Genomic DNA, 13437 nt, shown 5'->3' with positions numbered 1-13437 from the left:
AAAATGTAAAGTTTGAAAAAAAAATTAAACGCTCAGTTAAGTAACTACAAAATACAAAATTTTAGATGTCTACAAAGTATAACTTGTTAACCATAGCTCAGCTCAACTCATGATTATATAAAAATTACTTTTGATATGGTATATTCTCAGTGGTCACAGTTTCTGATGTTGGGAATCCCTCAGGACAAAGAGGGAGGTATACTTTGTGTATCGCTTTCACCAAGTGCAAAATGGAAATAAAAATAGTTATGGACCTGGGGACATTCTCTTGGAGGGGCAGCCTCTCCCACCAGCCAAATGATCTTTTTAACTATCCTAAATTTTGACTTGGATAATCTAGAAGTATTGATTTTGATCCATCGTGGACAACAAGTGAGGTTATAAAATAGCATTACCATCCGTTTCAAGCACAACAAACTCTGGACGGGACCTAATCACTCTTAACAGCTGTGGGTGGGGTGGGGGTGGTGGTGATTAAACTGTCCTCATCTCTCTGAAACTGTGGTCAGGCCCACCACATCATTGTTGACAAGCCCCGTTCTTTTTTGACCAAAGATAAGAGAAAGTAAAGAGGTAATCTGTGGGTCTCAAGGTTTCGAGATCTTTTTATTTTTCCAAGATTTTATTTATTTATTCCTGAGAGACAGAGAGAGAGAGAGATAGAGACATAAGCAAAGGGAGAAGCAGGCTCCCTGCGAGGAGCCAGATGTGGGATTCGATCCCAGGACCCCGGGATCACGACCTGAACCAAAGGCAGATGCTCAACCACTGAGGTTTTGAGACCTTTGCTGAGAAGGACCTTCACTCCTTTCTTGATCTCGGAACCCTCAGATCTGAATTTTGGCTCCAGTTCAAGTTCTAAGGAAGCTTTAGAGCCTGTTGCCTTTCCTGTGTACCTTGGTTTTCCCATCTGTGAAATGGGAGTAGCCATTAGTATAAGGATCAAATCAGGATTGAATGAGATCATGTATTCAAAGCACCCAGCACCTACTCTATATCTAGTGAATATTCGCTTTAAAAGCCCCATAATTTTAAAGTAAATAACTGGTTTACATGTCACCAGATGAAGGTAGTTAAGGTTCCAAGTTTTAAAAAATCAAAGTTTGAAGCTTGAGGAAGGCCTTCCTGTACAGATATGCTCATCTGGGAGGATTTACTCCATATCTTATCAACGTATGCAAATGTTTTCAGACCCCACCTTAAATGACTCTATTAGTGTTGAATTCAACTGCAGTTCACCAGCTGGCATAATATTACCGCTTGCAGAATATGTTTAAATATAAACATTGATTGGTTTTGATTTTGCAGTCTTATTTTTTTATTTTTACATTCTGAAATCAACTGTTTTTTTTGTTTTTTTTGTTTTTTTTTTGCAATATGCAGACAAAAACTGGTGGTGGTGGGGGGGCGATCAGGAAGGTGACAACCCAGTGAGAAGGGGGAGGAAGTCCCAGGCTGGAGGTTATAAACTGCAACAACTGCCAACAACTGTTCATTCGTGGGGTTGTTAAAATATTTGCCCCAAATGGAAATAGAATGTGACTCGCAAAAAAATATATATATATATTGGAAGGGATTGAAAATCCTTTATTTGGCAAGATCAGATCCATTCTTCTTCCTCAAACCAGTGGTCTTCCAAAAGCAAGTGGCCCGTTATTAGCAGGAAACGTCCGCGCTTCGCCTGGGTGCAGGGCCGAGCGCCGCTGCTGCCTTTCGCCCTGGGACTCCCGAGTCCCTGCTCTCGTTGCCATGGAGGCAGCTGTCAATCACGGCCGCCCACGCCAGCGCCCTCCCACCTGCACAGGGTTTCCTCTATTGCGAAGTCCTCCTGCCCAATAGAGGATGCAAACATCTGCATTTCATCCATCACCCTTCGGGTACAACACGTATAACTTAGAATTTCCTGATCAAAGGCAACAAGCACCTGAGATTGAAAAATAAACTCCTAGGAAGGCTGTGGGCTCAGGCAGCAGGGCATCAGGCTCTTGGGCAGGACGGGCTTCAGAGGGCAGCCGGTTCTCCCAGGGATCTATGAGCTTCCTAATAACTCCTATGCTAATGCGTCCCTCCTGCTTAATACCCAGCTCCTGGCATGTAATATGTACTCAGTCCATTCTAATTGAATGAAGGCCTGTAAAACAAAAAAACTTCTTCTATGTGTAGGTTTTCAAGAACCGGCTTGCTTGGGGAGAAGGACTGGGTCTATTTTGAGCTTCCCTACTAACCGGGAAGGCAGCAGCTGTGTCCTTCAAATCTCTGGTTGCCAGAGCCTGGCAAGTGTTTGGCACAGAATAGGCCCCAGTGAACACTGAACTGGTATTATTTTTTTTATGTTTTTTACATTTTTATTTATTTATGATAGTCACAGAGAGAGAGAGGCAGAGACACAGGCAGAGGGAGAAGCAGGCTCCATGCAGGGAGCCTGACGTGGGATTCGATCCCAGGACTCCAGGATCGCGCCCTGGGCCAAAGGCAGGCCCTAAACCGCTGCACCACCCAGGGTTCCCTGAACTGGTATTATTTAATTCACCCAACGCTTCCTGTCTCTCCAGGCTCATGTTTGTTCTGGCCTATCCCTGGGGGTGCCTCACTTCTGTCTGGGAAGGTCGGAACAAGGGGCCTTCCCAGGGTGGCCCTCAGACTCGGGCAAGGAGGGCCCCTGCTGTGATCCCTGAGCCTCAGACAGTCCTGCCCTGGACCTCCAGCAGCGCCTCACAGAAGTAGGAGTCTGTGGGGCCAAGAGGATGTGCCCACTAGCAGCTCAACTGTCCCTTCTAAACCACATTTGAGACTCTTGATTTCCTCGGCCAGATTAGCACTAAAGCCCAGTTCTATGGCCTGCACAGGCCCTTTCCCTAGATCCAACCTCTTGAGGCAGACCATGCCAATGGTGTGAGCCAGTGGGGGGGCTGGCGTATGGAGTTTTAAGCCTCAGGCATGTACGAGATCTGGGGCTTATGGGATGGAGTTAGGGTGTGAAGAGAAGGGGGGTGGCCTCATGCCACGGTCCAGCGCCCTCCCTCCTACCATGTGCTGGTGCAGAACTCCAAGGAGTCCAAAGATTCTAGATTTGAACCTGACCTCTCAGGTAGTCTTTAAAGTATTCTTTGTCAAGGTCAAGGGACAGAACATAGTTCATTTAACAGTTTGTCCATGTACTAGTTAACTGTTGCTCTGTAACAACTTAGACCAGAAAGTGGCAGCTTAAAACAACACACGTTTACTATCTCACAGTTTCTAGGGTCAGGAATCTGGGATCTGTTTAGTTGGGTTTTCTGTGTCAGGGTTTCTCAAGAGGTTGTGATCCAGGTGTGTCAGCCCAGGGGTCTATGGTCTCATCTGAAGGCTCACATAGGGAAGGATCGGCTGCCAGGCTCACTCACTGGTTGTTGGCAGCATTTGGTTCCTTCCTGCATGGGCCTCCCCGACACGGCAGCTGACTTCCTCGAAGCATGCAAGCCAGGGGCAGTAAAGAAAGTTTGCTGACAAACTAGAAGTCGCAATCTTTTGTAACCTACTGTGGAAGTGATAGAAGCAAGTCACTAGGCCAGCCCACACACAAGGGCAGAGTCCCAAGCACCCACTTGCTGTACCCTGCATGTCCCACCCCAGGGGGCGAGCAGAACCCAAATGCTTCACTTTGAGCCAAGCCCCCACCTGTGTGTAACTGCTCCCACCCAGGACCCCAGAGCTCCCCAGAGCTCTACCCTGCACCCTAGACAGACAAGCAAAGCTCAATTCAGAGGGAGTTTCTGTGAAGGACAGAAATTACCACCTCCTGTTGCAATTACCAGCTGAGCTAATTACAAAAGTAATTGCAATTGAAGGGTCTAATTATCAGGCTGGGCCAGACAAGCACCTCCTCCCCGCCTTTGGGGAGCCTCCTGCTGCCTTCTAGGGCCTGCAGACATGGTGGGAATCTTGTTCCGGAGTGAACAGGAGGTCTGGCCTGTGTCCCAGAGCCCAGATTGCCAGAGATAGGTCCCCATGGGCCCCCAGCCCCAACAGTGCCCTCCCCCCTTGTGCCTTTACCCCAGTCCTGGACTCTTAAGCCACTTGACCTACTCCTGAGCTACACAGCAAGAGCCAAGAAATATGAACTGAGGACTCCTCACATTGGCATCTGGGTCCTAGCCCTTTCTCTTGTCCCTCCCTCCCCCATGTATCTACATCAGGCACACAGCAGCGCTAGGGCTGTCTCCCCTGTTTGGCCTGACATCCATCCTCAGCCTGGCTCCTCAAAGAACACACTCATGCCTGTGTGCAACCTCAGCCTCTGGATTCCCACCTACAGAACCCATTCTTGGCACCTCCCACCAGCAGCAGCCTGCAGAGCACATCTGGCCCAGGAGACCACTGGGCCTGGCGTGGTGAGCCCAGAACATAGCACAGTGCAGGGGCTCAGAAATCTCTGGAGGAAATGAAGGGCAACAAAGAAACACCACAGACACATGCCATCTCCTACCTTGCAGCAGCTCCAGCTGCTTGCTGCCCTCTATCTCCTAGTTGGCACCCTCCAACTCCTTCTCCACACCCCCCAAATAGCTATCCTTGGACCTAACCATGCACATACCATCAGCATGGTCCACCCTCTGGAGGCTGGAGCAGGGCCAGTCCTGCACAGATCCTGGAGTCAGGTCACAGCTTCCCAAGGTGTGTTCTGGAAGAGGGGTTTGGTGGTGGACTCCGGGGGGCACAGCCTCCTGGCCCATGGGCTCTGCACCTGTTGGGAACCACATGGATAGAGGCCCAGGGCAGGGTCTGCCAAAACACGGGAACCATAGCTGAGGGGCCCTCTGCCTGGGTCTGGGGGTTGCTCTGGGAGAGCTCTCTGTTCTGTCAAAAACTTCCTAACTCAGGGGTAGCCTAGCCACTCTCCTGCTCAGAACCTTTTAATAGGACCCCATTGCTCTCAGGACAGAGCTGAATTTCTTAGCTGAGCCAACCTGCTACTCCCTGCCTCTCCCCTGCAGCCTCAAGGCCCTCCCCAGGGCTCTGGCCACACCACCCCCACAGTCTAGTGTAGTGTACCCCTGCTTTGGCTTCTCCTTTGCCCAGGGGTCAGAGCCCCATAAGCTGGAGCCCCTGAAGCTCATGTAATCTGGGCTGGGTCTCCTGAAAGAAAAGGATCCAAAACGATGACTGCAACATGAATTCAGAGCCCTGAAAGTGAGGGCTCTTGGAGCTTCGGGCCATTGTCTTCACAGTGGACATACTGCTCCCTCTGTACCCGTCTTACCCCAGCTCCTCTCCATACTCACCCGACCTGTTAACCCAGAAACCTTTCCCTCACTCCTCTCACCACTCCCCATTCCTACCCAAGTTAGAATTGCCAGGATGCCCCGGGCCTGGCTTCACAGTGCCCTCATTTTCCCCACATCGTGGGCATCTATCTGTGGGCCTGACCCTCCCATGAGGGCAAGGGCAGTGCCAGGTCATCAGCTTTTGGGCAGGGGTATGCAGTTGTCTCTGGAGACAGGTTGAAAGCATTAATGAATAAACACTTTTCACACAAACAAGCAAATACACGAACATCTGTTCCCTCATCTGGAAGGCTTAAGCATTCAGCTGTCCAAACGCAGAGGCTATTCCACCAGGAAGGTTTCCCAAACCCACCCATAGCCACCATCAGCCTGAACCTCCCAGCCCAACCCTCCTACAGCCAGGAGGCCAGGCTCAGGGAGTCCACCAGGGGGCGGTGCGGGAACGTGGATGCTCTCCCAGCATGGCCTGCAAGCAACTGCCCTCCCAGAAGCCTTCTCCCTGCAGAAAGCATCTCCGCCCAGCCCCACCATCCTGCAGGTCCCAGAGCTCCAGCTGCCCATCCACACTGCTCCCAGGAGAAAACCAGGGCTGAGGGGTCAGGCATATCCAGGATCGAACCCCAGCTCCACCATTTCCACCTTGCTGTGTGAATTTTGGCAGGTGCCTTCCCATCTCTGAGCTAATCTTCTAACCTGCAGGGTTGTTGTGACGCCCATGGGAGTCTCTGAAAATGGTAAACTGCCAAACTCAGGTCAGTTATTGTCTAATTTATCATAAACAATCGTCTCAGTCCCCTGATTCCCAAATGATGCCACATTAACTTGATTTCAGCTTTGGGGAAAAACACTGAAAATGCCAACCCTATAATAAGGTTATAAAAAGCTCTGATTTTGTCTTTATTAAAGACATCATGAGCAGTTTATTGATTTTTTTAAGGGAAATGAGAGGAAGCAGGAGCAAACCCTTCTGGGTGCCAATTGAATTAGCAGTTGGGAGTTTATTACATGGGAGACACTGCACAGCAGAGCATGGACTCTGTCTCTCCACCACCTGCTGCCACAGACCATGAGCTCTTCCAGGCTGTGAAGGAGATAGGTACCTCTCTGGAGCCCCAGTGCCCAGCACAGGGGCTAGCACACCATTGGTGCTCAATAAATGTGCACTACATTGTTCTAAAGAAGGCTTTAGAAAATCTTTCCTACTATCTACTTGGGGTTCTGTCTGCATCAAGACTCCTTGGCTGCAAGCCCTAAACCCTGATGGGAGGGAACTGAATCTACTGGAAAGATGTCAGGTAGCTCCCGAAATGAAGGGAAAGCCAGAGGATTGAGCTCAGCAAATGCCAGAGCAGCTTGGGATGAGAGGGCTTTGCCTCTTCTCTCTGCCACATTGCCACCACTGTGATGACCTCTGGTGGTCTCTCCCTATGATTGAAAACCCCTGGAGTAAGGCCAGGCCCCGGCCTGGTCTGGAGAACACAGCCACCTTGTTAGACAGCCCCAGGACAACCCCAGCAACAGTGCAGGAGGTACAGGTTCCCCAGTGAAGGGGGTGGGGAGGCTGAGTGGCCAAAGACCAGCAAATGTCAGTGGCCCAATCCAATACAGCAAGTCCAGGCTGGGACTCCAGCCCCCGGAACCCCACCTCGGTACCCAGGGCCCAACCTGGCAGCACAGGGCATGGAAAGGTGGTGATGACGGGGGGAACAGGTGAGAGTCCCCCTTCAGAGTGCAGGGGAGCCAGCCAAGGAGGCAAGGCCAGTGGTGAGCGGGGCACAGTGAGTGAGTGATAGATGGGGGCCTTCAGTACAGACAGAAATCCTGGGTGCTCATTGCAGCTCATCTGGCTTCTCTGGGGCTCAGGTGTATCATCAGGAAAGATTTTTCTGGGCAAGCTTACCCGCCCTTCACGGTCTTTCTGTCCAGCAGAATCCCAGTACTTGGGGTCACTGAGGCTTACAGAAATGCAAAGACTCCACTGTCATCGACCCCCTCCCCCCCACACACAAGGGCACCCGCGATCACCAGGCCCCAGTGAGAAAGACGCCCTTCCACATCTCAGTCATTAAACAGCAAATTTCTAGAGAGGGGAAGGGAAGCTGGCCTTGGATTCGCTCCCTTGCTCATTAGCTGTGTGACCCTTGGCAACTCATTAATCCTGAAGCCTCTGGATCTGTCTTCTGAAAAATCTGAGTAATACCTTCCTCATAGGTTTGGCGCATCATGTGAGATCCCAGATGTGAGAGAACTTTGTAAATCATAAAACTAAGCAAATACAAGAGATTATTTCCAAGTTGTTAACTCTGCCCATGCCTTTGGTCACCCAGGAGCCAATTCTAGTTTTCAGTGGCAAAAACCCGGGGCCTTTTATTTGGGGGAACAGAGCCCTTTCTGTCTCTCTCTGAATGTCACAGACTGGTTCATTGGGAATCCTATAGCCGGACCTGTGTCCGGCCTTCTCCCGCAGACGCAAGCCACAGATTGCTGAGTGAGCCAGCCTGGGATTGGGGGCTCAGCATGGCCCATTCCTGCCACCAGAGACTCAGCCCAAGTGGATGTTTATACCCAAAGGTGGTAGTTACCAATGCCATGTGTGTCATCAGGTCATGTCAGCTGCTACAAAAATCACCTCAGAGGCCAAGGAACATTCAAACCCAGTAGAAGTTTATTTCTTGCTCAAGCAATAGTCCAGAGTCGAAAACCCAGCCAACCCAGAGTGGCCTTGTGTTTCTGAGCTCTGTTGCTTCTCATTGCAGCCCGCAGACTGGACAGTTCTTTCTTGAGCTCGTGTCTTTCTCGTAATATCTTGCTGTGAGCAGCAAAAAGGAACAAATGCATGCTAGCTTTCAGGCTCTTTCCCTCTTCCTCTGAAACAACTGCTTCCGTGGCCCATTTTAGGCAAGATTCATTAGATGTTCTCACCTGCATAACAGGAACGCTCAGCTTTGCTGCCTGGGACTGCTATGTCCTCCCCACCCACGGCTCGACCCCAGGCCACCACCTCAATTTCTGTACCAACTGTATTGATTTGAGTCATACAAGCTGTAGAAATGTGCCCCAGATGTAGCACATCTGAATTGGCTTCTTCTTCCCAAGATGGTCCTGAGCCTGTGTTCCCAGTCAGTGGGACGTCTTCCCCTTCATCAAGGGTGGGGAGGGGCCTCCACTACTTGTCTCCTTGTCCCCCATCTAGCAAGAGGAGCAAATGTGGAAGGACACACCCGCTTCTTAAAAGCTTCAGCCCCAAGAGGGAGCCCATGGCTTCTGACTGCATTTTATGGGCCAGAACTCAGTACTTGGCCTGCGGCCACATCTAACTGTAAGAGAGGTGACAACCAGGAAGAAGAGACAACGGATTTGAGGGCGCACAGCCAGGAGTCAGGTCCAATTCCATCTTTGGTGGGGGGCAGTCTCCCAGACCCACCCCGCATGCCTAGTGCACACCTATTGTCATAGTTCATTCAACAAATATTTACTTAGCACCTACTGTGTGCAGGCCCTGTAAGGGGAACCAGTGGCAGGAATCAGACACCGCCTACGTCCTCAGTAAGCTCACGGCCTAATGGAAGACCAGAGAAGCAGGCAGTTACACCCCAGCGTGATTCAAGCTGATGGAGAGTGTGCAAGGAAGGGGGTGCTAATGAGGTGTTGAAGTACACGGAACACTCCTCCGGGTGGGAGAGACTGAGGCCTGTCAGTGTGCGTTGACCCCGTGGAGGAGGAAGGCTCCGAGTAAGTCCCAGGCGGTGGCCCATCTGTGAGCCTTGGCGCAAGCTGCTGGGCGAGGCAGAGCTGGTTGAGAGGAACAGACCTGACCCCCAATCCTCCTTCAGCAGCGACCCCTGGGAGATGACTCTCTGGGTGAGGGAGGGAGGCCAGTGCAGAGCAGGATGTCCAGAAGGTGAGATATCGAGAACTAAGAGGTGTATTAGTTTCCTCTGGCCACTGTAACAAATTGCCACCAACTTCATGGCTTATAACAACCCACATGTATTAGTGACCATTCTGGGGGTCAGAAGTCCAAAATGGGTCTCAGGAAAGTTCTGGACGAGAATATTTTCTTTCCTTTTCCAGCTTCTCAAGGCCACCTGCATCCCATGGCTCATGGCCCCCAGCCAGAAATGGCACCCCTCCAATCTCACGTCTGCACTCACATCCCCCCCTCCTGCCTCTCCTGCTTCCCCCTCATGCACAAGGATGCTTGTGATTACATGGAGCCCTCCTGGATAATCCAGGATTGTCTCCTCGGCTCAAGGCTCTTGACTTCATCACATCTGCGAAGTCCCTTTTGCCATGTCAGCTCACATATTCACAGCTCCAGGGGTCAGGATGTGGGCATCTGGCAGTCACCAAGAGGATGCTCAGACAAGAAAAGGAGCCTCTGTGCAGTGGGTCAAAGCATAGTGACAAGGAGGCCAAGAGAGCTCAGAAGTCGGAGGAAAGGTGGCAGCAGGCCACAGCAGGAAGCTCATCGGCGGCAGGATCAGGCCTGAGCCACAGACCTGTTTCACCTTACCTACCCATTCTCCCCCTTCTGGTAACTGCACCCCAGTCTTCCTCACGGAAATACTTCTGCACATTCTTAACCCAGGATTGGGCTGTGACTCAGTCAAAGCCAACCAGAGCTTTCCATGCCTGATTCAGGGGGCTGGGCATGGCCCAAGCCAAGGCAATAAGACTGTTCTTGAAACTTATTACAGAGCTATCAGAGAAGTGCTGTCAGTGACCATCGCCGGGAGAGCCCCTCACAATACATGGAGAGAGCAGATTTGAGTAATGGAAAGAGATGATGACATTGTTAGAAAAGCTGGATCTAGCTATGCCTGAAGCCAACTCTGGACTTTTCAATTACATGAACCCCTCCAAAAGTCCATTTGGGTTGAATTCCATTGCTAGCAATTGCAACCAAATAGACATTGATGAACCCAGCTTTTGGCTCTAGTCTCAAGTTTAGGGACTGCCTGCAATGTCTCTCCCCCTTTTCCCAATCTTCCCCATCTTTTAAAACTGTTTCACAGCACCTCTGCAAGGAAGTCATCCTTGATTCTGCACACTCCCAGCTTACCTGCCCTTACCTAGAATGTTCCCCGTAGGATCCCAGCCTGTCTCTGTGGCCACCTCACCCAGGTGCCCATCGACTTTCCTTGTCCTTTCAACCTTAGGGATGAGCCACCTGTCTGCCCTCTGGTCACTTACATCTACTGGAACATGACCTTCTGCCAATCTGGAAGAACCAGATGCCAAGCTGCAGGAGAGTCAACAGCTGCCATCCTTGAAAGCAGGGAAGGGAAAGCATTATTGGTCTCTCGCCAAGGGTTGCTGCACCCTGTGCTTGTCAGGGCCCCAAAAGCCAGCTCAGAGCTTCTCACCCCAAGGTCTTCTCTCCAAGGCCAAGGTCATCCCTCACAGAGGAACAGTCAGATCATCAGTCATTTCCCCAGATATAGAGAATCAGGAAGGGTCCTTGGGGATCCCAGTGCCCTAATCCTTCCATATCTCTGCTTGAGTGTACTTGAATACCTCCAGAGACAGGAAGCTCACCACTTCTCTGGCAAATGATTCTCTTGCTAAACAATAGGTCCAAGTCTGCCCTCCCAAACTTACTTTTGGGAAAGCTGGTAGAGCACCTCTCCACTTGGCCTTGACCCCCCACTTTCCAGTGCTGGCCCCAGCCCCAACACTCACTGGCTGTGCAGTCAGTCCCCCGCCACTGATACCCCACCCAAATGTCCACAGGCCCCTCCCTTCTACTCCAAGCATCTCTGGCTATATCCTGAGGGGTCTCTGACATGGGGTCCTGCACCACCTCATGCTGCAGCCTTCTCAGCCCTTCCTCGACCGGAACACACACTATAAATGTCACAGCATGGTCGGGGCTGCACCTGCAGAGAATGCGTGTGGCCGCTACTGCTCTTCCCACAGAAGGAAGATGCTGCCGCTAACAGGAAGACGTGATGAACACATGGGGCAGGGCGGGAGCACAGCCATGTCTCTGGATCAGAACATCAGACTTCAAGAGGCCACGTGCTTCTCAGGGAGGCTAGGCAAGGCCTCGGTTCTGTCCCAAGCCACCCGTCTTCCAGAAGCTGTCCCCAGACCTCTTGTGTAGAGCCTGGCTCTCCTCCCCAGCCAAGCACAACCCGGCAAGCTGTGTGGTACGCAGTCTGGCCAAGCGTGGGATTTAACAAGAGCACAGATGCCCCCGCTGGCAGGGCAGGCAGGGCAGACGGGGGACAGTGTGATCGGGGGTGCCCACCCCATCATTCCATGAATGTTTATTATTATCGCAGGCACCACTGAGTCCTCGTTGTGCAACTCTGGGCAAATCAGTTCCCATCTCTCAGTCTATTTCTTGTCTGTGAAATGTGCATGATTCTGGCCTCTGCCTTAAAAGATTATTGGAAGAGATGAACGAAATGATTAAGTCCTCAAATAGCATGAGTTACTGTTGCTGCACTGTTTCTAGCCTGACAAGAGCACGGCTAGCGGGTATTCCCATTCCACAGAGGGGAAAGCCGAGGCTTGGGGATGCTCTCGACCCTGCTCCAGGCCTGGCCGGGAGAGCTGCTGGTAAGGCCGGGAGCTCTTTACACTGTGCCATTGTGTCCAAACTGAGGAGCTCCAGCGTCCCTCCCAGCAGCACGCCAGGGCTCAGGGGCTCTGAGGCACATCAGGCCTGGTCCCCTGCCCAGCGCAGGAGTACAGACACACAGATAGTAGCACTTCCACGGAGGAAGAGCTGTGGTGGGGACCTGGGGAGCTGGGGGAACCAAGGAGGGTCCTAACCCAGACTGGGGAGCCCTGGGGAGACACATGAGAGGTGACTTCTTAGCCGGGCCCTGAGGGATGAGGGCTATGTTATGGAAGCAGCCCTCCATTTCCTCAGGGAAGCTGCTGAAACGGTGGTAAGGACACAGGTTTGAAGGCTGGCTCTGCCCCTCACCTGTGTAAGGAGGAAGTTTGCCTCCTTGAGCCTCAGTTTCCTTATCTGAATAGCAGGGGGCTGAATGACAGCAAGGTCACGTTGGTAAAGATGCCTGGCACCTGGTGGGAATTCATGGTTCACAAAGTCCTCTCTCCTCTCAGTCTCCAAACCCTTACTAAGCGCCTCCTGCCTGCCCAACCCTGAATGCGAGATTACCATTATCCCATTCTGCAGACAGGTGCTTGGGCTCCGGGGGCTGAGGGACTTGCCTCAAGTGGCACAGGTCCACCGCCAACTCTGCATTCACTGAGCGCTTACTAAGGGCTCAACACCTCAGCGAGTCCTCCAAACATCTCTGGGAGGATAGCGTTGTTTGTTTCCATTTCACAGATGAAGGAATGAAGATCCTGCACAAGATCATCAAGGGGAGCCCTTGACAAGGAGCCATGACGAAAGCCACCTCAACCTTCTTTGGCACTACACGAGAGCTCCTCTGCAACCACGCCCCATATGGGGCCCTGGACCTATCTAGAAGTTGACATAAGCAACCTGGTTCCAATAAAGGTTTTTTAAGTTGACTATGTGATACCCAGGTCCTGTTTTTCAGAGGAAATACATTTATTAGAGGGGGTTGAGTTAGATGCTAATGGAACAGTGGAAGACATGGGTTGTTTCTTCAGCTGTAAGATAGAAATGATAATAATCCTCACGGATATTCCCTGCCTCGAATAGCAGAAACCACCCTGGTTTCCCTGTGGGACCCACCCCCTGCCGCTCTCAGCCCAGGGGTTTTGGAGGGGACCAAGCCTCAACCCCCAACTCCAGGCATGGAGCCGAGCAGGGCTGGCCAGTCCCCCAGCAGCAGCATTTGGGCCCAAGTCCCAAGACCCTTGATGTGTCTAATGAGAAGGGAAAGCTCTTTCAATGATGCTTTTGAGAGGAGACAACAGAAGCAAAGGCTGCCCCCGAGGAAGGGTGACGCAGGAGAGCAGAGCCAAGATCCGGACTCTGCATCCTGACCCACCGTCTGATTGCGAGGCAGCCTTATTCTGGCCAAAGCAACTCCCTAGAATATTTAATTATAGGAACCAGTAAATGTCTCCTTTTTCTTAACTCCCCTTTTGAATCAGGTTTCTGATCCTTGCAACTGCAGAAACTTGACAAATAAAATAACCCCAAGTGGAGCTAAAATATCACATTTGCCATGAAAAAATATAAGAAAGCATTAACGTCTTAATGGTAGTAATT

The 13437-nt window shown here is 51.4% G+C and overlaps 1 protein-coding gene across 2 annotated transcripts in view; it reads left to right on the top strand.

The window, feature by feature from the left end:
- The window catches only part of HRH2 (histamine receptor H2), a 72485-nt gene extending 59710 nt beyond the window's left edge, over positions 1 to 12775 (top strand). For both annotated transcript variants that reach the window (XM_077895489.1, XM_077895485.1), the window contains one exon: positions 12580 to 12775. In XM_077895489.1, coding sequence (XP_077751615.1) covers positions 12580 to 12583 — 4 coding nt within the window. In that variant the 3' untranslated portion in view covers positions 12584 to 12775. The remainder of the gene's footprint in view (positions 1 to 12579) is intronic.
- The last annotated feature ends 662 nt before the right edge of the window (positions 12776 to 13437 follow it).

This window comes from Canis aureus, chromosome 4, assembly GCF_053574225.1.
Source record: "Canis aureus isolate CA01 chromosome 4, VMU_Caureus_v.1.0, whole genome shotgun sequence".
NCBI lineage: Eukaryota > Metazoa > Chordata > Mammalia > Carnivora > Canidae > Canis > Canis aureus.
The sequence above is the reverse complement of the archived record's forward strand: the minus strand, read 5'-3'. Positions and strand labels throughout refer to the sequence as shown.